This window comes from Dreissena polymorpha, chromosome 2 (assembly GCF_020536995.1).
Source record: "Dreissena polymorpha isolate Duluth1 chromosome 2, UMN_Dpol_1.0, whole genome shotgun sequence".
In the NCBI taxonomy this organism is placed as follows: Eukaryota; Metazoa; Mollusca; class Bivalvia; order Myida; family Dreissenidae; genus Dreissena; species Dreissena polymorpha.
In genome coordinates, this window is record NC_068356.1 from 88,014,672 (window position 1) to 88,041,854 (window position 27,183).

A 27,183-nucleotide genomic window follows, 5' to 3' on the forward strand; every position below is an offset into this window, starting at 1 on the left:
TCTTTCAACGATAGCGAGATTAACTAGGCATACTGTGTTAAAACCACAAACTGCATATAGACTCTTTGCTCAAGCTAAAAGAAACTGCATACGTTCAAATACGAATTATGAATTCAATGGAATAAGCAATTCTTTCTTTGATAATGAACCCGGTTTAACAATTGTTAATTCAGTCGTCAAGACAACGCGTGATAGACAATTTCCCATTTTAATTATAAACAATACGCACAAAAAAATAAGGCTTAGACGACACTGTGCCATAGGGCGAATACAATCGGTAAATGATAATCAAATATGCTCAGTACAAGAAGTTATTAAAAATAATCAGTCGAAATCAGGTTTATCTAAAGATGAAATCTTATCAGATTTACGTGTAGATGAAAATCAAAAAGAAAATATTCTACCGATACTCTTAAAACACAGAACTCTCTTCGCAAGAAATAATTTAGAATTAACACAAACTTCAGCGATAGAATTTACCATAGATACAGGGGATCATCCGCCCATTAAATTAAGGCCGTATCGAACACCATTAAACAATAAGGTATTCATAGATAAAGCCATCGACGAAATGCTAGACGCAAACATAATAAGTCCATCAAGAAGTCCGTGGAGCTTCCCTATTGTTTTAGTAGATAAAAAGAAAAATAACCATGACTCAAACAAAGATAATAAAGACGAGAAAAGGTTTTGTGTTGATTTTAGACAATTAAACAAAATTACAAAACCAATTGCCTATCCATTACCATTAATAGATGATATATTGGCGTTATTAGGTAAAAGTAAATATTTCACCAGTTTAGATTTGATATCGGGATATTGGCAAATACCTATTAAGGAAGAGGACAGAGAAAAAACGGCTTTCGCTTTGGGATTCAGGGGTCTATTTCAATTTAATGTTATGCCCTTCGGTGCCTCCTCCGCCGGTGCTATATTTCAAGAATTGGCTAATAAAGTACTCAAAGGTTGTGAGAGCTTCGCTGTGGCGTATCTAGACGATATTCTAATATTTTCACCTAGCTAAAACTATCAAAATGTCAATTCTTACAAAGAGAGACTAGATACCTAGGCTTCATCATAGATCAAAATGGTATAAGGCCGGATCCGTTAAAGGTAGAAGCGATCCGACAATTCCCTAGGCCAAAGTGCGTGCGCGATGTACGATCCATCTTAGGTGCTGCAGGATTTTATAGGAGATTCTGTCCGTCGTATTCAGAAGTAGTCGAGCCACTCATTAATCTCACGAGAAAGAATGTCCCATTTAAATGGTCAAAACAATGCGAAGATAGTTTCATACAATTAAAAGACTCATTTACGCAAATCCCTTATCTTTCATACCCTGATCCGAAAAAAGGTTATATACTGTATACTGATGCATCTGATAAATGCATTGGATCTTGCTTAACCCAAAAATGCGGGAATAACGAAACCGGAGATTATGTGGGCGAAAAGCCGATATTTTTCATATCGCACAGATTAAGCCCCACACAATGCAAATATAGTACCATTGAAAAAGAATGTTACAGCATATTTTACAGTCTAAGTAAATTGCACCATTATTTACACAATGCTGAATTTGTTATAAAGAGTGATCACAAACCGCTTAAGTATTTATTGGAAAGTCCGATGCAAAACAAGAAAATACAATTATGGGCCTTAAGTATAGCGGGTTACAACTGCAAAATTGAATATATACCGGGAAAAAAGAATATTATTGCTGACTTTCTAAGCCGACCTCCAAAAACCAAAATAAAGAATAATCAATGCGATCAAACAGAACTAGAATTAGATATTAACGATAAACATTTTACGATCAATTCGCAAATAAATAAACAAGACCAAACACGCGAAATTAACGTAATCGACTCTACAAACATTGACCACAAGCAAATAATCGATAATATTATTACCCCGCAGCCAATCCCAGTCGACGACACAGCGTCGAACAATAATATATCAGGGCTTAATATGCAAATAGAACAAGAAAAAGACCCTCATATATCTGAGATTAAAGCGAGATTAAGATTAGGGAAACAGAACAAGAGTGAAGATGAAAGATATTTAACGGTTGATGACATACTGTACTACATATCAAACGTAGATGAGGAACCTACTCTCAGGCTTTTTGTACCTAAACACCTGACTGGTTCAGTTGTCAAGCAATATCATGATGAAAACGGGCATCCTGGGTCTCAAAGGCTTTTTCAGACACTAAAAGAGAAATATTACTGGCCTAAAATGTTCAAAGAATTGAATGATTATGTATCTAAGTGCATTATATGTCAAAGTAGAAACTTAAAAGCAATTAAAGCTCCCATATCGTCGGATACCTCAATACCGCCGTTTCCGTTTTCAGTTGTTTCCATAAATATGTGCGGTCCATATCCGAAAACGCTTTCCGGAAATAGATATATAATATGTTTCGTAGATCAATTCTCAGGATACATAGAAGCTTTCGCATCGCCTGATAATTCTTCTGATAGCGTAATACACCTGTTAATGAACGAGATTTATTGCCGTCATAGTTGTCCTATAAGAATTATAACTGATAACGGAAAAGAATTCACAAGCACAGCTTTCACTGAAACATTAAAATCAATAAACATTGACCACGTAAAGACGACAATATATCATCCCGCGTCTAATGGCATGAACGAGCGTTCACATGGGACTATGAACAATATACTATCAAAACGGGTTCAAGAAAATGTACAACAATGGGACGTACATTTAAACATGTCTTTAGCGGCAATGAGATTTTGTACATCCGAGACATCGAAGCACACACCGTTCTTCTTACTTTTTAATAGAGACCCTATTCTTCCAATAGACAACTTGTTAAAGCCTAGACGTAAATATCACGGTGAAGATTATCATAAAATAATATTAGAAGAACAACACAAATCATTTAAAAAGGTATGTGCCCAAATTCAAAAATCGAAACGTAGACAAGCTGAGTATGCGAATAAAAATACGAAAGATATTAAATTCGAAATCAATGACCCCGTTTACTACAAAAACTTTCAACGTACAAATAAATTGGACAGTAAATGGAGGCCATATTATCGTATAATCGAACAAAAGTCGCCGTTAACATACGTAATAAAGAATCAGTTGGACAACTCAACTATTAAAGTTCACGCCGATCAAATAAGACACGCAAATATCGATGAATGGCCAGTGATAAATCAACCGTTAACGCGCCCGATTAGAAAAGCAAATTTAGCCTTTGCGGACGACACATTATCTTCTGATAGCGATTCAATTACGTCTGTACATGGGTTACCTGTAATTACGCAACAGACCCGACAGATTAGAGATAATACGGACGACGAGGAAAATATTCCACTTGCGGAACTGCAAAAACATTTGAGAAACAAACAATTCGCGGATATACAGTCAAGCTCCAGTGAATCAGATACGATGCATTACAATAACGGTAATTCACAAAACTCACCTGTACGTAGGTTTGAAAATCATTCTTCAGACGATCAGATGCAAATTGACGCGGTAGCGTTAAACACAAAAAACGAAAATTGACAAAAAAGACTTCACGTTCAAATAACGCAATGAAGAAAGCAATTTTCACGTGCCTTCAGACAATGGCTGAACACATGTTAATGGATGGACTACAAAATAAAGCGAGATAGATGTCGAGACTTAAAGACCCCAAAAATTGTGTATATAGAGAAATATGTTTTGAATGTATATATAGTAAATATGTAAAAACAGGATTATAGAGGACGGTATCGTCCGATTTTGATAATGTATCGTCATTAGCATTGATTTACGGGTTTAGAATGAAATGAAAATGTCATATTTAAGTCAACGGGTGATATAATAGATATATTTCAGTAATATGTAACAAACAGAAAATATAAGAATCGTGACTCGCAAAATGCATACAAACAATTAGTAAGTACATTAAGTGAGAAAGAGCGACATTCCGATACGTTTTCCAGGTGTGAATACAAATTGGCTTGTCAAATTAAATGGAGACCCGCGAATACAAAAGGCGTACAATCCGTAGGGATGGTCTGTCATCTGTCTATCAACGACAAGATACACACGTTTGACGCCCATTACTTGATGACAGGCGTGGGTCACGAATTAGGCGAGTACGTAACGAAATTGGTATAAATAACCCTCAAAATAGGCGGACTCACTAAGTACGTTCGATTACGTGACAAGCTTATGACAACGCACTTGACAACGACATTAACCAACGCTAGCTTATGCCCTACAGCGCTCAGGTAGACAACATTTTAGGCATAAATAACATTTTAATACAGTTTGTAAATATCCTTAAAAGCAAAGTAGTGGACCTTTTATTAGTACAATGTAAAAGATACAACTATATTGCTATGATTCATTAACAATTTGATACTGATCGAATATGTAGTTTATTCTTTTTCGTTTCTTTATAAGAATAACTACATTAAGACAAGGGATTTTGTTTGTAAATTTTTGTTCTCAAAGTAAATAAAACATAATAAAGCACAATGCATTTCATTGAATAGACAAACGCGTATAGTTTAAATAAAACATCATAAATTTGCGTCATGAGAATCGCGTTCCTTTAGCACATTAATTTTATTTGGGTATATCTTATCATAGGTGTGAATAGTAATCTGAATGCTTATATAGCAAATTCCATTAATATGTAAATAAAAGGCCCGTTTATCATTTCATGTAATTAACCCTATAAGATTTGCCAATGCGATACAAGTTAAGGAGAAAAGCAGCGCTCCTGACATCGTTGGCGTGGTTTGCCTGCAGCAACATGCGTTCATAACGCATTTGAGATCGTGATCAGATCTTAACACCCCGACAAAGAAGAAGAATATGTCATCGACATACCGATATCTTCGACGACGATGTATCCGTCGAGAATCAGATGACGTAACAGACGACTTCAATTAGGATCCAACATTGTCGACATGGATCCAAATTGTGAACCAGCATCAGTACCATACAACGAGTGGACTGTTAATGGACATTTCACGCGTCGTCGAAAATGATTTTTAAAGATACGATGATATGAATGGACTTGATGATGAAAAATCGCGCGTACTTTGTACATATATTAGGTGAACATTTTATCGTCTATGAACTTATATATATATGTGTGTTACCTTTATTACATGTACTTAAACACTAATTATAATACTACAGTCATGAATGCAGACATTCTCCAGAACTATATATAATAAACGTTTGAAGTATTCTAAATCGTGCAACAGCCAAGGACCAACAGCTTCTCCGACCGACCATCATCGTCTTCATTCGTAAGCCGTCGTTTCAATCGACTGCATGTTACCATCTACAACCAGATGTCAAATACTCTCCAACCGGACGTCTCATCTCTTCACCTAGACGCCACATCGCCTCCAGCGAAGATGTCAAAAATGGACACTATTCGCATTGGATTTCCCAAACCAGTGACACATTCCACTTCATTGTGATTGACATTGACTATTTAAATATTCCGACGTTTTATTATTTCAGCAGAAACATTCGATAAAAAGTTCATTAATAATATGCAGATTTTCATCATATATATGTTTTAGTCACTGATGTTTTCATGTTTGCGTGTTTGATTTTCTACATCGTATGTATTAATATGTTTTCGTTTACTTCCATGCTTACATTCTTAAAGATTTTTCTGTATCCTAAAATACATAAAAATCAAATTGAGAGGATAAGTTGTGTCAAATAATGATGAGAAATTGGGTGAAATATTTGGGTTTTCTTTATGTACGAAATATTGACAAGTATATAAGTAGCGAGTATGCATTAACAACAAAGGGGTTACAATGCTGTTGACACAAGCCTTAGGCTGTATTTGCATTATTTATTATTTGTACCACAACGCTCATTAACGTGTGCATACTTGAATAGTGACTTCTCCAGATTGTAATTCAGCCAATTAGAAATAAAGACACATAGAACACTGACCAATGGGATTCATAACTGAGTTTCACGGGCCAGATGTTAGAGGGAAACAAGACAGTTAGCGTTTAGACTTGGAGGTGTACGGATCGAGAAAGATACGATCATGTAGCTATCAGACTGTATTTGTATAACCGAAAATATTAAGTATGTTAGACATTAAATTGGACTAGAAACTGATACATGGTGTTGTTGAATATTTTATCCTGTATTATGCAGAGAAATTAACATAAGTAGAGAGGGACCGACTTGTCCCATGCGCGGCACGAGAAAATGGGAGTTAATGCAAAACTCGTCATCTTGGCAATTCGCGCATGACGAGATATCGAATGATAGGCTACATACCGATAATTTAAGAGTAATGAACATTGATAGTAACTATGTGTCGTCCATGAACTATGAACGATTACGTGACATGTTCATGGCCAAAACACTTAATCAAAACGGAACAAGGTTGAAAAAAAACATTATCAAGACCTTAAGGTTACAAAATCACTCGTAAACGGTTTGTTTATTAAAATAAGTTTGGTTTACAAAATATTCATGAACATCTTCATCCTCATCCATGGTAAAACTGAAAGAATGCATGCCTTCATGAATTAATGACAACTTCGTTGAAAACAACACATTTTTGGGAGACGATATGTTAGTCAAATATGATCTCATATATTGCTGTATTAAAATGTTGTAAAGGTTAATATGAAATAACAATTATCTTCAAAGACACTGTACTTATATACACTAGAAACATAAATAATGTTTCATTTTCGGGTCAGACAGTGCTGGTCTATAGCATTTACAATGTTTTTATTTCAAAGAAGCAATGAAATGTTTTTTTTAGTGTAACAACTCAAATTATATAAGTGAAAGATGCTAAAGTCCATAAGTTTGTCATGTAAAGTGTTAAAATAAATTTTCTCTATATAAAATGTCAACAAGTCTACATTTTATCTTTAAAAGCCAAATGAAAATTGTATTCCTTAATAAAATATCGTAAAGATTGTACTGCTGTGCTTTATTACACCGGTATAGTTGCAATATCCTGTTTCGGTGCTTTTTATCCAGAGGAAGAGGGCGTGTTGGAGGATGGTGTTCCTGCTGAGCGACCGGGCGTCATTGATCAATGGGACTCAACTTCCGGAGGACGGCGACATGATCATCAGTTGTGTTTAGAATTAACGCATTAAATTAAGTCACTTAAACATAACATGTAATTTAATGTTCAACATAGGAACACTTGTATGCAATAAAGGAATGGTTTTACCCAAAAACAAGTCCTTTTAATGTATTAATGGAATTGATCACATATGCTGAATCAGTATTTAAATGCCATATTGTTAACTCTAATTTACTCTTACTAACTGATCGAACATGTATTTCAGATTAAATATAAAGCCCTGTTTTATTTTCAACTATGTGTGTTGATAATATTGACAATGTAATTTTGAAGTAGTTGAGACGTAAGTTTTATCGTGGCGGTCGTTCTGCACTTCAAAACACTGTTGCATTTTCAGCATGGGTCAATATGTTATTTTTTCTGAAGGTGTTTGTGTATTTAGCCTAGTATTCATACATAAATCTAGAACATATATTTAGATAGATCAAGTGTATATGTGCATTAAGTTTTCGAACGAAATGAAAGCTCTCGGCAACATATTGTTGTATGAATGTCATTTAAATATGCTTTTTGAAAATATGCACGTTAAAGTTGTTTTTTGCTAACATGGTTAAGTATATTTTAACTTGAAGATTGTTTTCGTAAAAGCAACGCGACATTTGTTTTCAGAAAATCATACGACGCGGTTAGTCCATATAAACGTACTCCCAGAGCCTTTGATAATTTTTGCTATGGCGGCTCTGGGAGTCCATATGCACCCCTTCTTAAACACAATCGCAATTTTGCGCAAAGATTTCGTGCGCATCACTAAACAGACGTCGTTCGTAACAAATTAAGAAAAGCGATGAATAAACTTCAAAAACACATTAAATTTATCTGAATGGCAGCCTACGGACGTTAAACTTTGCATGCAATTAAAAAACACGACGATATTTAAACACACTATTCTTGCTGACATTTTCATGTTGAAATTTCGAACAGTGGAATATTCGAAGACTGTCGACATCGTTATCGACTCGAGGGTACATCAAATACCACGATGTGCAAAAGATTGGTGTACTGCGACCTAACCGATAGCGACACGTTTTGTCGTCAACATTTAAACAGTTCCCAATATGGTAAATTAAGCGACGAAAGAATAACAAGGCAAATAAAAAGCAAGTATTTCTTGCTTTACTTGTACCATTTGCACGAGTTTGTGCTTAAGACAGGTAAACGTTGATATGATTTTGCAGTATCAGTGTTCCTTAGCAGTTACAGTGGTGATCAAATTGTGCAACTTTGGACAAAAGACGGCGCAAATTTAAACTCTCAGCAACCCTTTGGGTCATAATGCTGAGAGTTGAATTATTGCAACTAACGACGGGGTATTTATTTTCGGAAAACCACGGACAGAAAAAAATGATCAACCCCATCTTGATGACAGATCAATTTTGGGATCCCAAAACTAATTATTTTTAAGTATTGTGCAATTTTCAATGGATTTAATTCGGAACTCGCGCGCTGTGGAGTTTTCCGATTTCTGAGCGCGTGCGGGAGGTACAAACATTGTCATTAATACAGTAATGACCAGTCAAGTCGATATACGATTTGCTTCCCATTCAGTAGTGGATACTAAGTATTTAAACGACAGTAGTGTTTCTTTTAGAAAATGTCAAAATTCAAGTCTTTTGTTGTTTTTACTATTACTATTACTATAATTATTAATAATTACAAATAACAAATATAACACTGATATACGTGTATGTCAGAAGTTTAATACAGGATTAAAGTCTAAATACACCGTTCAGATGTACAGCCGCCTAAACGAATGGGTCCAGTAGCTAACATCCTTAAACGACATGAAAAACAGACTTTTTTTAAGGTTTTTGTTGTTTGGTATTTGTCTATATGATTTTAAATATCTTTGAATAGTATAAGATATATATGTTGGAATCAATGTCTTGGTAGTTTCGTTGACAAACTTCCATGAAAACTGAATGCCCAGGCCAACGCACAGTATATGCAATCACATAGTTACGTGGCCGAAGCTGTTTACATGTACATGCAGCATTATATCGTGTTACATAGTATTCTTACAAATTAAACACGATCGATATTATTTCATCCAAAGAAAAATGATTAAATCATGGTATTTTTATCAATTACAACGAACGTTTGAGCAGAAAAAGTGGTGTTTACTATTCAGCGATAAGAGAAATAATTGATTCACTCTCTTTTAAAATGTGCTAGTCAGCTTTTGTTTGTACCTACCGCGCGTGCTCAAATATCGGAAAAACCCAGACTGGAGAGTTCTGAATAACAACTATTTGCTTACAGTCTGAGACATTTTTAATAAATAATAAATGTTAATGTTATACGATTACCTCTGATACGTTATAAGCATACTCATTAAGACTCATTCATTATTATTTGCACAACGTTTTCATAACTATTGTAAAATAATAACTACAACTTTTAGCGCATCAGATTTCCAGCAAGTTGTTTTATTCGAGATGCCTTGCAACAAAAATATATAGAAACAGATAACACTATATAGAAGTAATAAAGTACCTTAGTGCATATTATGTTGGTTTATAATATGTGTTGCAAAGTTGTGATTTAAGGCAGTTAAATCATGATGATCCATCATTGTTGTCAGAAAGGCTGTTCAATATGTGTATGATACATTGACCATTTCGATCAAACCTTCCTTACCATCACTTATATACACTTTCTGTTAATCTTTCTTGGGAATATCGCCCTCGTGTATATAAACATCTCGGTCCCGTGGACATTTTGCTGCAGTTGTCTTGACCTCTAGTACAAAGTCGGTCTTGCCAAATTTGCCTTCCCAAAACTGCTGCGTACCATTGTAGTTGTTCTTCGCAATCTTCGTTTTTGTATTTGATGGACCAAGCTTTGTCAAGTGTGTACCCTTACCATAGACAGCATCCTTCGTGATATCGGTAGATTGTGTTAATGACCGGAATCCAATATCTTTCCGCGCTCTCCCTATCGGTGTGGTGATAGTAAATACTTTTACTTGAACTGTAATGCTTGTTGTATATTTCATGTACGATATAAACACGTTCTCTATTTAAAAATATTAAAGATATTAACATCATGCAATCGTGAATGTTGCATATACATTTTATACATTTCATTTATAACATATGACCCGCGACATGTATAAATGGGTCTTATGCTTTATGCCATATGTCTTATACATCCGCGCAGTCTGGTCAAGAGCTACCTGTCCGCTAATGAGATCACGAAATCTTGATCAATAGAGCAGACAGCGTACGTATATCCTAACCAGACTGCGAGATAACGCAAGCTTGTCTGGAGCTTCACTTACCACGAATGGCGTAAGATCCAATTCCGCTTTACGAATATATAATTTGTGCTGTTAGTTTTTACCTTTCTTTTTCGGCGTAAGCTGTATTAAGCCAGCTTTTCACCCTGACTTGACCTTTGTAAGTGTCCAATAATATTCAAATAGAATTTCCCGCGGCTAGGTACGAATGAATACACTTCATTTATTCCATTGGCTGATTTGAGTATAACACCAGAACATTGGAAACATATCCGCGTCTTTGTAACACTGTTTTACTGCATGAAACAATTTTATCTCTAATGAAAAGGCTCAATAGATAGAACAGTTTTACAATCAATTTTTGACATAAATACAGTTTGTGCGTTCACCTTTTATTTTCAGAGAATTACCAGCGCAAAAGCGTTTATATGGCTATATTCTCATATTTAGTACTTACTTGCATTGCATTTCAACCCGCGAGGTTTAGGGTCAATTCGCGGCCAGTGTGTGAAAGTCAGAGTTTATATACAGTTCATCACCGGAGTTCGCAGAAGGGGTTGCGATCTTTTCATTGAAGGAAAAAATTGAAATCTATGCTATTTTTGTCTGATGGAGTAAATAGTTCGTTTAGTCGCTTTGTCGATATATCAATATTTTAGGCACAGCTGTTGCCTTGGTCGTGTACAGTTGGCGTAAACAAGCCGTCGTTTCAGCAGCAGAATTGTTACCTAACTTTAATGCATTGCATTCCAATCCGCAAGGTATCAAGGTCAGTTTACGGTCAGTTGCAGAAATCTTTATATAAACGCCGTCTCGTAAACTTTGTGCACTTGAAGTCTGTTTTGATCAGAAAGATACTAAATAAAGATATTCGGCGATATTATTGTGGTATGTCAATCATCGATTTTTAATATGTTTTCAACATTTGCATGATAAGGACCAATTTTGATAAAATTAATTAGAAATATTTATCCATTTAGACCAGTTTATTAAGCATGAGCACAATAATTCACTATACTATAATTATGCAATTAAATAAGATTCGAGTATTGCCGGCTGACCTATATGCACTCGTTTATTTTCATGTTTCTTGTGTTTTTCTATTCTGTAAATATATATATCTGAGTAATAATATCACATAAAGCAAAATAAGCAACGAAATCTGGCGCAACACCCCGTAATTGATTTGCTTGTGATGTAGCTAAGAACTGCGCAGAAAAAAGGCATCCGCTACTTTTTATCTCATAGAGATAACTTTCAGGCGATGAATTGTCTCTCTTTGTTTTCTTGTACGTCTAGCATCAGAATAACATTTGACATCGGTGTATTATACCTACAATTAACCTAACATCATCATCAGGACTTCTTTATATTTAATAACTTCAGTCTCACAACTAACATGTTCGTTTCTTTGAAATATATTTAAAATTATATTTACATACAAAACTGAGAGAGAACAGTTAATTGTCATTAAATGCTTTATAAAAAAGAAATCTACGAACCGGACATGTGTTTTGTTTACACGTGCTTTCTTTTATTACAAACTCATTTCTCATATAGATGTGCTGAGTAACCTGTCAGCCGATTTAAGGCGCACATTACTCTTGTTTATAAACAAGTAACTTGATATAAATATGTTAATACGTTCATTTAATTTTCAAAAAAACTCTTGCACGGTTTGACGAATGAAATTATAAATGCGTGCATCTCGTGTGAAACTTTATTCGTACCACTCACAAAACAACGCAAATTGCCAATTAAAAGTAAATATACTGAAGCAAAAAAGTAGTCAAAGTGTTCTTACTGAAACAATAAGACTTTGAAAAAATACAGCGCAAGTATGTGTTTGCTTTTGTTTAAAGAAGGAAAACAGATATTCTTAAAAATGTAAATGTTAAGTTGTCGTATTATCCATCCTAGCTGTTTTGTGTAAGTGTGTAGGTGTGTATATACAATCAATCATGTAACTATGTGGTTTTTACGGTTTAAATATTAAAACACCATTTTTGGCTTTCTCATCACGGATGTACACTTTCTTGATATCATTCCTCGGAATATCGCCGTCGTGTTTGTATACATCTCTGTCGCCATGATACTTTTTGGCAGTTGTTTCTATTTCCAGCACCACGTCTGTTTTGCCTAGTTTGCTTTCCCAGAACGCCTGTCGACCATCATAGTTGTTTTTAGCGACTTCCTCCTTTGACGCATATGGGCCAATCTTGGTCAAATAAGTGCCTGGACCGAAGACTGCATCATTCTGGGTGTCAGTGGATTGTTTAATATGACCTGTCTTCAATATTTTTGCCATGCTTTCCCGATCGGTGTGATGATAGTAGGTGTCTTTTACTGAAACACAATTTGTCAAACCATCAATACAATTTGCTCAAATTACTTTTGTTTCAGAAGAGGATAGAGAATGGAAATACCCAATAACGACATTTTGCCTACTTCGTATTTTATAGCTATTAAATATGTTGGTATTTGTCTACCAACGGTCTATTGGTTACGAAATACGTTAGACATGGCAGACATTGCCGGTAGAATTTCAAATTGTCCGCAGTTTCGTGAATCTACGGCTTACAGATTTTTCCGGCTTAAATTGAAGCATTGCAGAATACATTACAATATATACTTTTCATATTACTTAATAGTATTTTTTATAATAACGGCGTTTATGACGTACTTCATGTATTATGTGCTCAGGCGGCAATCTACGACTCTAATATCGCACCGTACTGTATGTCATGAGATCGTAACTACTATGTATATTCCGCTATGCTGCATTGTACTATTGACACGGAAATTGACATTTGATCCCGATTCATTCTGAACTAGTGTTAAACTGTTCTGGTTCAATGCAATATCAGATATCAATTAAATTAAAGATAAAAAAAATGAAGGCAGACAAGGAAAACAAAAAGGAAGTTGTTAAGGAAAAATCCGGTTTAACCAGTTTGCAAGTTACGGAACCACTTTTCGTTCGTAGACATTCGTCATCGTCCGAAAGGAAATGTATTTCCTCGTTGCATTTGATACTAAAGCCGAATACAAGAATAAGTCAAATTTGTTGTGAAAAATATATGCAAAGATATAAAACTACAGCAATGAATAAAAAATAAACGCATTCGTATGAAACATTCGAAAAATACGATACGTTATGTTTCCTCTTATAGGTCACATGATTGCAAGTTTATCCTTAATAGCAATCCAATTTACATTGCTCGGAAAGAAACATACTTTATATGTTTAAAGATAGCAATAAACGCGTTAATGCACCCACTATAATATTTATGTTCCCTGCAAAAGACGTACACTTAAGTAACCGACAGCTACAGTGAAGAGGACTATATTACCAACTGTTAAAAAACAAAGACGAACATGTCCTTTAATAATGTACGTACCTTGGTGACTTAGCGTTTTCTTATTTAATATGATGGTATGTGCGTAAAATACAAATACGTCAGACATATAGTCTATCGTAATCCAAAATGATTTCTTATACGTTTGTAACTAACCTGAAGATTTTTCCATAGTTGGTTACCAATCGTTCCTCAATCACCTGTAACATGGACGGATATAAATACTGATATAAGGTTATATCCAAAATGCATTTTATTCAGTTCGTATTTTAAAAGAGTATATTCACGATTCGAGTGATACAGTAGCAAATTAAACAATTCTATAACTTGAATATATTTTCAGCATAATTTAACGCATTTGAGTGTTTATAAAAAAAGAACTGTAACGAACAAAAACAATAAACGCACCTAGACTAATCTAACTTCTATGTGTTTTAATTTCGCACAACGCACATTTTTGTCTCAAGATTCGTACCAATTAAGGATTGATTCACAATTAACTTCACAATATAACCCATTAGGTGGCGGAAATATTGCACAATAAAACACATACTTCTACGAAGTTAATTTCAAACGTCATGCTTTTATCCTACTGCAATTAAATATAGAGCATATGATACGCATGATTTCTATAAGCTGCAATTTTTTTTTTAAAGGGACCTTTTCACAGATTTTGGCATATATTGAAGTTTGTCATTAAATGCTTTTTATTGATAAATGTAAACATTGGATCTTAAAAGCTCCAGTAAAAAAACACAAGAATACAATCAAAGAAAGAAAAAAGTAACCCTCAAATGGGCTCGAACCACTAACCCTTGTAGTAAAATTGTTACAACTCGACCATGCGTGCTCGTACAAGGCGTGATGTATTTAATACTTTATGTAAGCAATCCTCATAGTATCACAAAATATAACGACAACAACAGAACTCACCAAATTATTAAATCGTTTCACGTCGCAACGCTTTATAATTTCCAGGTTTTTAAATCGTCGAAAGATGCGTATAATGGATATTTCAAAGCTTTGTAAATGTTCAGCATTACTGTTTTCCCTCAAATATCATAACTAAAACGAAAATGTGCAAATCTGAAACATTTTTTTAATTTTGTCTATTTACAAAAACGTTAAAAGGCCCCTTTAAATTATGTAAATAGGTAAAGACACAAAGGTTGGACATTTGCCACAATCTGATTAAAACTAGTATCATCGCTTTAAAACGGCCAATACAAAGCATTTGATATACAGCCAGATATTTTGAGTAGGCTCTGAAAATTGATGTCATCGATATATCTGTAACGGCAGAAATAATGTTAGGAAATCCCAGGACAGTTTTCGAAAAAAAGCATGCATTCTAGTGTGACGTAACGTAGCAAAATCATATAGGAATAATTAATCTTATACTATAGGAATAAATAATCTTTTAACCAAATTGTAATACAGAAACAAGAAATATATAAAAATTATAAATAACAACTTTCTAACCAAATAGATACGAGTAGTAATCAAGGGAAGAACAAGTAATTCGCATTTTACGATAGTCATATAAGACTATCCCACATGATACAGCAAATCATGACTTACTAAATGCATGTTAACATTACGCGGGGAGAAGCGACATTCCGAGGTGTCTCCAAGGTATGGATACAAATCGTAGATGTCAACGCAAACAGAAGCCCGCACGTACAGGGACATAAAGTCCGCCGGGATAATATGTCACCTGTCCAGGAACAGCAAGGATCGCATACTTTGGGGGATGTTAAATAATGACAGGCGTAATTCACGATATAATTAAGCACTCAACGAAATGGTATAAATACTCTGTCAAAAAATGAACATTGCACCCTGGCTTCCCATAGGATTAATCTTAGCTTTTGTAATTTGGTTTTATGTTGAAATTATATCATTGTGAATAAAGAATCTTAACTTGACTTATCTGACTTGTGCTTCGTATTACGGGACACTAGTTACACAAAATCGTCTACAAAATAAACACCCGATATGCATCCAAAGGACAGCAAAGGGAAACATCTTTCTAAAATGGTTATTTTTCAAAGTAGATTCCGGATGCGCCCATCGTTGTTGTTTTTTTAAATAATTATGACCACACAAAGCATGCGACAATACGACCTTAAACAGAAATCAACAAACATCTTAGATATTTGTTTTTTACATGTTTTAACAGCCAAATTTCGGATAATGCAATAAAAGCTTAAATGAATATTACGATATATTGCTATCAGTACTGATTCATTTGCAAAACTGAGCTGCATAAAATCAAAAATAGCTACCGGTAAATTATCAATTTTCAAAGCAAAAAAAAAAATATCGCATTCATTTTTGACTAAAATTTTAAGTAACTTTTTAAATCAATAAAGGTAAGAATGTGAGGCTAGTTGGTACTAGTTTATCAAAATGCAGTATTTACAGCATGTTGTCATTTTATTTGCTCTTTGATGTAGCTGATTTTCTTTATATTATGATGTTGCCTGGTTTGGCCAATGGAATTGAAAAGCTTGTTTTTCTATATAAGTGAGCTTGAACATCAACTTCACTACTGAGCATGCAACTGTATGTGATTTGTTACCAGATAATATATTTACCGTTCATAAAGTAATATATTAATGAAAGTTATGTGTTATATTCCGGTAGTTGATGCTGTAATTAATACAGTGTACAGTTAAACGGTTGCTTACTTGAACATTAAAACATTCTAAGTTGAAGTTTTGCATTAAAATAAAATATTAGTAATGGGTATTTTACAGCATTTTTTTGCATTCATACAAATCATTTTCTCTACAGTTCGTGTAATTATCATTTATATTAGGAATCTTGGACATTCCGGTTAACGCAGTGGTTGGTACATGCGCTTCTCACCAGGCGTCCCGGGTTCAATGCCCGATCCCGAAAGCATGCAAAATTGGTACGTTGATACCACACCAGATGGCTGGGGTTTCCTCCGGATACTCCGACTTTCCCCCTCCTCCATCCCACCCCCACATACACAACCGAGAACACATGCCATGACCACACATAATGCATCCTCAGCCTCAGGCGCTGAAGGACCTCATAAATGTCGAAATACACACACACTTCGATTCTTTGGTTAATGCTTGTAAATATTTAAATTAAATGATTTAATCAAAATCAAGATAAAATGATATTTGTTATCGTCCGCGGTCCTCTTTTAAATCTCATATGTGTGTGCTTCGTAGATCTCACATATCAACTTTACATATAAGGTAGGTTACATTGCACTATAGGTTTGCTCACAGATCAAAACATTTAGTTATATGTGTCCTTATTTTGCTATTTTTACGTTAGGTATTGTTTACAACAATACAACTTCCGGGATTGCATTAAAAACAAAAATTACGAAATACGTCAAAATACAGGAATACTGCCGTTTCTCAACATGTCAATAAATACAGCTCACGCTAACGGTGGAGTTTTGATTTTCACAGGGGAGAGGTATGTCATAAATATATTTTTAATTTACTGTCTGTCGTTGAGATTACATAGAACTTAAAAGAGAACACAAATAAATAATAAAATATATTGTCTTTTATTGCTGGTCATTTTCTACTTTTAAGCATGACACATTGCACTGACCTAATATGATTATAGGTGCTACCTAATTTACGGGCAAAAGCTTTTAAAGTTTTTTTGATAACCATGTATTTTTAATAAATATATGGACATGATTGTGTTCAAAATATGATAATTGTTGCAATAATTGAGTAATGCATCCAAAAAAATCAATCTTAAAACGAGTTACATGTTCCAAGCTTAAAGATCTAGCATCTTATTTTTTTTTGTTTTCTAGCCACAGGAATTTATAGCTGGTTCGGTGTCTGTGGTATAGTGGATGGGGTGTCTGCTAACTGGCTTATTCACTGGGAGGTCTCTGTAGTGATCCTTTAAGTGGGGGCATTCTTTAGATAACCCTAAAGACATACTATGGCGTACCATTTGGGTTGAAAGTCAAGAAGACCTACACGTTTAAAAGAGAAATGTACGTCGAAGTACAATAATTGTACGTCGACATGAATTTAAAATACACTTCGAAGTATATATTTGTACGTCAAAGTACAATTTGTACTTCGACATACATGTTTGTACTTCTACGTACACATTTTCTGAACAGCCAATCAAAACACTAGTCTCTTGAGCCGCTTTTCCTTCAGATTTATTCATAATAAATGTTTAAAATCTCTTTTTTAGTTGAGGACAAAATGAATAAAATTATCAGAATGGCAAAAAAACAACACAGAAGTTTCAAGTATTTAATGCATTAAAATAGATTATATACAAATTTGAAGAAGATTCAATTGTTACCTTTTTAAAATTAAAATTATTAAGCATATTGTGTGTATGAAATGATCATGCGGGGCGGAGTATCATGACCGTCCAGCGCATTACTGTGTAGGAAATTCCCAACGGTAACCAGTTACCAAGCATTAATGGGATAAATAATGTATTAAAAACTCCCCGTTGGTCGTATTTTGTGATTACCATAACTAGCATAAGTCAGAGGTTAATTCCGCCACGCCAGGTCAATAAAAACGCACAATATCTATGAGTTAGCGGTCGATAGTCGCATAATTTGGTATAAATTATAATAATAATAATGTTTAATAAATACGCACAATATCTATGAGTAAGCGGTCGATAGTCGCATAATTCGGTATAAATAATAATAATAATGTTCAATGTCAAAAATCTCTTAAAGCAACAGACGTAAGGTGTCTTCTGATTGGCTAACACTCAAGGGTCGGTGGAAATTGTACGTCAAACATTTCTCGTTCTACTTAGCAGGTCTTGTACTCTTTCGACGTCATGGTATGTCATATAGACACTAAGTACTGGTCCTACCCAGGAAACAGTTTGTTTCATCAAATGTCTCAATTCAACTTGACAGCTTGCTAAAGCAGTTGCATTTAGCATACAGTACACTGATTTAACATAATCAAAATCATGTGATGTTAACACCACTAATTGTCTTCTTATTTATTATCAATGTATAATTATGTGTAACAGCATAACAACATACTTGATTCGCAATTAAAATATTTAATAAATACAGGTATCTTGCAGGTTTCTAATTTTCTTTCCCAAACTATTGTTGAATAGTTTAAATTTTGTCGCCACTAAAAAAGTAGCCATTTTGTAGCAATTCTAAAATCACAGTCTAAACTGCATACACTTAGCTCTATAGTTACAATTTGAATGCAAATATTAGAATGCATCATGTTATATCATCCATATTTTTTTATTTAAACATTTAAATAACACATAACACAGTACATATATAAAAAGGTATGTGGTATTGTGTGAGATACAAAACACTTCACATCATTTATTTGCACATAAAATAATAGTTACAAAATAAGTAAAACTAAAACACTGTCATCAACCTACATTTCAAGAATATTTACTATATGAAATTACAAAGTGGTGTTATTGTATTACCTTTTACTAAATTAACATTGCTGGTTTTGTACTAGCCATAAAACATATATCATGGATTAACAAGTAACAACCTATTAATTACACAATAGAACGGAAATCATATTAATTGCATTATGCATTTACTAAACAAGCTATTTGCTACTGTTTAGAATTACACTATCTTACTAAAAAAGATCACAGGTACTTAGTGCTTTTACATACTTGTGGTAAGTTTTGTATTACTAGTTTGACAATTATCGGCAGACACTTGTTGATATACAGACAAAATTTGCATGGGAACTCTCATATTTTTTCAGCATAATTGCCTTCAAATTGTTAATTTAACAACCCTTTGACATTGTTTGCACATCTGATCTTATTATACAATAGCTGATTTTTGTTTATAGATAGACATATATAGACTTTTCAAAGTTCTATATAAGTTCACACATGTTCCATCCAAGTAAACAAACAGAACCAATAAAGATCACCACAGATAATAACTGTGTGTATAGCTTGGAAATTTAATAGTTCAGGAATCCCTCCTTTGTTGATTTCTGTAAACCAAAACTGTCAGTTTTGCTGGATAGAATGGCTTGTATGATGCCCAGCTCTTGTCTTCACAGAACATCTTCTAAAAACGGAAAACCAACAAATATCTTAAAATTTGGTCAATAATGCAGACAATTTATAAATGTCTTGTTTTTTGTTGATTTCGAATCTGGGAGATTTTTTACGTAAGATTGTTGTACGAAAATCCAACGGTATCGGATTTTGTGGTTTTAGGCCTAAACTTATTATAGTGATATGTAACCTTTCCGGGATATCGGTAAAGTGCGAGCAGACGAGGTGTAAATACGTTAAAAATTAAAGCTAAAAGACTAAAAAGTTAGATCGGAATATCTTTAAATTTTGTGAATAAATGTGTTTCTGGTGGATAACAACGACAACTTGCCAGAATATTGCTCATGATCACACGTAAAACTTCTTTCTGAGACATTGTGTACACACCGGTCTTACTGACAATAACGAAGTGACGTCACCGTCTATGTATAGAATGCTTTCTGAGAGCGAATGGAAAATGCGTCACATATTCTGACAAATAAACAGTAGGGTGTCGTTATTGAAATACCGCGAGAATACTGGAAGAATAGAGATGCCAACTATAATGTTTAAAACAAATAATTTTTTAACAAGCGTTTGTAATTTGTCAGGATAATAATAACAATAAGATATCGAAAAGATCAAAGCAAATAAATTCGTCAGAAATCTGAGATTCGGCAATATATTAAAGACGGGTTATGTTCACCTAAATTGTGTTTGGTAAAGACTGTCACTATATGTAGTGAACCAGTCTTCGGCTTATACCCACTGAAGAAGAGCATTCAGGGGAGATGATTTAGTAATGACTAAATTCTGGAACGGTTGCGAAGAAAAACAAATAATGCGAGAATATTTAGTGCGATTCGCTACACAATTATGATGTCATTGATATAACTTTTCCTGAGGTATGTATTTACATGTGATTTAGCATATGTCAAAGTGTTTTTGATTTGTTCAAGTTCATAAATAGCATCGCGAAAATATATGTCGCGTGGCAAATTTTTTTGAGACGTATCCATATGTGGTATTCCTATGTAATTTTATGTCTAAATTCCCATATGTATGAACGGTCAACGCCCGCTTCGCGGGCTTTTGTCCGTAATATGATTATAGGTGCTACCTAATTTACGGGCAAAAGCTTTTTAAGTTTTTTTGATAACCATGTATTATTAATAAATATATGGACATGATTGTGTTCAAAATATGATAATTGTTGCAATAATTTAGTAATGCATCCAAAAAAATCAATCTTAAAACGAGTTACATGTTCCAAGCTTGAAGATCTAGCATCTTATATATTTTTTTGTTTTCTAGCCACAGGAATTCAAAGTATATATTTGTACGACAAAGTACAATTTGTACTTCGACATACATGTTTGTACTTCTACGTACACATTTTCTGAACAGCCAATCAAAACACTAGTCTCTTGAGCCGCTTTTCCTTCAGATTTATTCATAATAAATGTTTAAAACTTTAGTTGAGGACAAAATGAATAAAAATATCAGAATGGCAAAATAACGTCACATAGAAGTTTCAAGTATTTAATGCATTGAAATAGATTATATACAAATTTGAAGAAGATTCAATTGTTACCTTTTTAAAATTTAAATTGTTCAGCATATTGTGTGTCTGAAATGATCATGCGGGGCGGAGTATCACGACCGTCCAGCGCATTACTGTGTTGGAAATTCCCAACGGTAACCAGTTACCAAGCATTAATGGGATAAATAATGTATTATAAACTCCCCGTTGGTGGTATTTTGTGATAACCATAACTTGCATAAGTCAGAGGTTAATTCCGCCACGCCAGGTCAATAAATACGCACAATATCTATGAGTTAGCGGTCGATAGTCGCATAATTTGGTATAAATTATAATAATAATAATGTTTCATAAATACGCACAATATCTATGAGTAAGCGGTCGATTGTGGCATAATTCGGTATAAATAATAATAATAATGTTCAATGTCAAAAATCTCTAAAAGCAACAGACGTAAGGTGTCTTCTGATTGGCTAACACTCAAGGGTCGGTGAAAATTGTACGTCGAAGTACATTTCTCGATCTACTTAGTAGGTCTTGCAGACTTTCGACGTCATGGTACGTCATATAGACACTAAGTACTGTTCCTACTCAGGAAACAGTTTGTTTCATCAAATGTCTCAATTCAACTTGACAGCTTGCTAAAGCAGTTGCATTTAGCATACAGTACACTGATTTAACATAATCAAAATCATGTGATGTGTCAAATCAATTTTGATTGACAAATTTGACAGGATTTTTGTTTAATCCAATAAGTTTTAGACTGTCAAATAACACACACTACGTATTGAAAGCCATACCTGGAGCTTTCGTCTGTATATCACTGACTTCATCAGAAGAATGATTTCTACTGTTGGGAAACGTTAACACCACTAATTGTCTTCTTATTTATTATCAATGTATAATTAGTGTAACAGCATAACAACATACTTGATTCGCAATTAAAATATTTAATAAATACAGGTATCTTGCAGGTTTCTAATTTTCTTTCGCAAACTATTGTTGAATAGTTTAAATTTTGTCGCCACTAAAAAACTAGCCATTTTGTAGCAATTCTAAAATCACAGTCTAAACTGCATACACTTAGCTCTATAGTTACAATATGAATGCAAATATTAGAATGCATCATGTTATATCATCCATTTTTTTTTATTTAAACATTCAAATAACACATAACACAGTACATATATAAAAAGGTATGTGGTATTGTGTGGAGATACAAAACACTTCACATCATTTATTTGCACATAAAATAATAGTTACAAAATAAGTAAAACTAAAACACAATCATCAACCTACATTTCAAGAATATTTACGTATATGAAATTACTAAGTGGTGTTATTGTATTACCTTTTACAAAATTAACATTGCTGGTTTTGTACTAGCCATAAAACATTTATCATGGATTAACAAGTAACAACCAATTTATTAATTACACAATAGAACGGAAATCATAATAATTACATTATGCATTTACTAAACAAGCTATTTGCTACTGTTTAGAATTACACTATCTTACTAAAAATGATCACAGGTACTTAGTGCTTTTACATACTTGTGGTAAGTTTTGTATTACTAGTTTGACAATTATCGGCAGACACTTGTCGATATACAGACAAAATTTGCATGGGAACTTCCTTTTTTTTTCAGCATAATTGCCTTCAAATTGTTAATTTAACAACCCTTTGACATTGTTTGCACATCTGATCTTATTATACAATAGCTGATTTTTGTTTATAGATAGACATATATAGACTTTTCAAAGTTCTATAAAAGTTCACACATGTTCCATCCAAGTAAACAAGCAGAACCAATAAAGATCACCACAGATAATAACTGTGTGTATAGCTTGGAAATTTGATAGATCAGGAATCCCTCCTTTGTTGATTTCTGTAAACCAAAACTGTCAGTTTTGCTGGATAGAATGGCTTGTATGATGCTCAGCTCTTGCCTTCGGCTTCGCAGAACAGCTTCTAAAAACGGAAAACCAACAAATATCTTAAAATTTGATCAATAATGCAGACAATTTATAAATGTCTTGTTTTTTTGTTGATTTCGAATCTGGAATATTTTTTACGTAAGATTGTAGTACGAAAATCCAACGGTATCGGATTTTGTGGTTTTAGGCCTAAACTAATTATAGTGATATGTAACCTTTCGGGATATCGGTAAAGTGCGAGCAGACGAGGTGTAAATACGTTAAAAATTAAAGCTAAAAGACTAAACAGTTAGATCGGAATATCTTTAAATTTTGTGAATAAATGTGTTTCTGGTGGATAACAACGACAACTTACCAGAATATTGCTCATAATCACACGTAAAACGTCTTTCTGAGACTTTGTGTACACACCGGTCTTACTCACAATAACGAAGTGACGTCACCATCTATGTATAGAATGCTTTCTGAGAGCGAATGAAAATGCGTCACATATTCTGACAAATAAACAGTAGGGTGTCGTTATTGAAATACCGCGAGAATACTGAAAGAATAGAGATGCCAACTATAATGTTTAAAACAAATAATTTTTTAACAAGCGTTTGTGATTTGTCAGGATAATAATAACAATAAGATATCGAAAAGATCAAAGCAAATAAATTCGACAGAAATCTAAGATTCGGCAATATATTTAAGACGGGTTATGTTCACTTAAATTGTGTTTGGTAAAGACTGTAACTATATGTAGTGAACCAGTCTTCGGCTTATACTCACTGAAGAAGAGCATTCAGGGGAGATAATTGAGTAATGACTTAATTCTGGAACGGTTGCGAAGAAAAACAAATAATGCGAGAATATTTAGTGCGATTCGCTACACAATTATGATGTCATTGATATAACTTTTCCTGAGGTATGTATTTACATGTGATTTAGCATATGTCAAAGTGTTTTTGATTTGTTCAAGGCCATAAATAGCATCGCGAAAATATATGTCGCGTGGCAAATTTTTTTGAGACGTATCCATATGTGGTATTCTTATGTAATTTTATGTCTAAATTCCCATATGTATGAACGGTCAACGCCCGCTTCGCGGGCTTTTGCCCGTATAAATAACCTATTGTTTAAATTAACAAAAGCTGCTGGTCCATCAACTTTTGAACTGGTATTTGTCAGTGAATTTGGCAATAGCAGTCATTGAAATTGAGATTTAAATCTACAAGCAAGTCGGGCTAGAACTATGGGAATTTGAACAAGCCCGAGTCAGATTTTACTGGCCCAAACATTTTTTTTAAAAATGTCGATAAACATAACATAAAACATCCAAAGAAGCATTCATTTATTCAATCTTTAGAATACAATACAAATCTCTTATTAATTTCATCCTCATCCAAGTTAGCTTCCTCGTCATCTAAGCCAGCCTCTTTCTGATCCTGAAATAAGAAGAAATTAATTTCACACACGGATTTCAATCAAATTACAATTATAAATATATACATAAAGTTTAGGTAAAAAATTAGCAGAAAGTAATCCCATATATCAATGTGAACGAGAGAGCAAACCTGAACCACCCGAAAATATATTAGCAATTAAGTGCCAGGTTATTCTACAAAAAGCCAGTTGACAAATGCGTCAATCACAGTTACGTCAGATTCGCATTCCTCAACGACGTACTTGAATGACAACTGTTCAGCCATTTATCTCTGTGTCTCGAACGCAACGCAAAACATTTATTTTACAAAATAATAATCCGGGAATCACAAAACCATGCGCTTTATGCGCAGTAATCCAATTATCGGCAGTTTGCCAAGCATGTGTGCGCAATGTGTTAAATCATAAGCGGCTGTTTATTTAAGGGGCTCAAAACTTTGTTTACAAATATTGAAAATGAAAGTGGAACTCGTTTTCTGTTTAATGAATTGTACAAGCACGTCAGGCTTGTAATATTGGATTTCCTACAAGCCCGAAAGAAAAAATACTAGTTTTTTGCTGTCGGACTAGTGCGAATTTCGACGACTGCAATAGTATCTAACTTAATGTTTGAGTTGCATATAAATTTATTTGATCAGCAACAAAAATCTAATACTGATCATCTGTTGAGTCATAGCTACATAGAAAATTAAAAAGCTACATGGGACCTACTTAAATTTCTTATGATTCATTTTCAACATTTATCAAAAGCACATTGATTGTAATTTCAAAGGTATAGTACCAGAAAGGCCGTTTACCAAAAAAGCCGCATAAATGAACCAAAAAGGCCTCATGGTATACCAGAAAGGCCATACAATATTTTGTATTATCATTGAATAGTTATGCTGAATATAATTATCATATCTATTAAATAGTCATAACTTGTTTATTAGTCTACTTATAAACCGTTAATTTTATAATCAAAGTCGGCAAAAATATCGCGAATTATCGCATACAGTATGAAGTGTTCTTTAGTCACAATATGTTTCGTTGAGTAATAGATGTTTCAGTTTTTTAATTAAAAGCCGTTAATTTTGTAATCAAAGTCGGCATACTTTAATATATCGCCAATAAGCACGTAGGAATAATCCGTTTAAGAAAATTTTATTTTTCTCTGAACTCTCTGTTTGCATCTAAAAGTGTAACCAATGAGTAATGAAGGTGTTGTAAACTTACGTGGCGGCCAAATAAATATAAGATCCAATATTATTGAGAAATATATAACACGTTCATGTGTCGAAGTTGTCTATAGTAGTTGCTTTGTTTTATTCATTATATTGGTAAGTATACCGGACTTTATTTGGCGTTTGAAATATAGTGTTTTTAGATCGTGTAAATTATATGAATTTCTTCACGAGTGTTAATTTGTTGTGTGTTGATATTGTGTGAGTGTTGTGGTATGAGCATTGTTATAATCGTATAACATAGTCAATGTCATCAAAAGTAGCATACACAATATATAGTGTACACCGTTATTCTTGATTACTACGTTAAACAATAAAATAAATATACGCATATGGATTAGTGACTGCAAAAAGACAAATATTTAATATATTTAACATATATAATTAAGTACATAATATATCATTATATATTATTAATTTTCTCTTAAAACTATTTTTTGCAATTTTAAAAATATAAGAAGTTGAAAGAATTTGCATGTATAAAAAAAACTCGCTAATCAGACCGGGTATACAAGTGTCAAGGGTCATTCACAGTTTGCGGCATCTGTTTTGATAACGGATTAGTAGAACGCCCACATATGGTGTAAAATGACACTTATTGGCACCTATTGATAATTACCTGCGCATTTTAAAATAGTTTCTTAACAATATAAAACTAGCTAAAATTAATTCGGAAGACTTAAACCGAAAGAAATAAAAATGCTTTATTCTATGTGATATTATTAAAAATTATAACAGATTGTCTATATTATTACGCAATTCATTAGCATTAAAAATATTATTAAGCAAAGTTTATAACGTCTTTTTTATTAGCCGACTGCATTAGAATGTCACATTAATTTAACGTTGGCCACCTTTGAAAATATAGTTTTAAATAGTCCTTTCTAATTTCTCTATATAGAGGACAAACAAGTACAAAGTGACACTCGTTTTCTATTGCGTGTCCGTTGCAAAACTTACATTTTCTATTTTCGCGTAGTACCGGTATCTTATTATAACGACTGCGTTCGATCTCTAATGTATGTGACAAGTTTGAGGCAAAACAATGCACCACCTCCGAGTTCCCGGCCAAGGTCGGTCAAGTGTACGGTGTTGTGCTGGAGTAATGCACATGCATATTGTTTAAATTCTGTTGTATTTTGTCACGTTCACTGTATATTCTATGCATTTTTTTGTAAATGTATTTTTTTGTAATAAAGAAAATAAAAAAAGTTCATACATGTTTTATGTCGTACTCCATTTTGATTTAATAGAAAATAGAATTCACATATTAAA

At 33.6% G+C, this 27,183-nt stretch overlaps 1 protein-coding gene across 1 annotated transcript in view; it reads left to right on the forward strand.

The window, feature by feature from the left end:
* Positions 1 to 17,052: 17,052 nt before the first annotated feature.
* Positions 17,053 to 27,183, forward strand: part of LOC127867966 (WW domain-binding protein 2-like) — a 29,709-nt gene continuing 19,578 nt past the window's right edge. Inside the window, exon 1 of the mRNA XM_052409500.1 lies at positions 17,053 to 17,194. Within this exon, the coding sequence (XP_052265460.1) occupies positions 17,139 to 17,194 (56 nt within the window). The 5' untranslated portion in view covers positions 17,053 to 17,138. The remainder of the gene's footprint in view (positions 17,195 to 27,183) is intronic.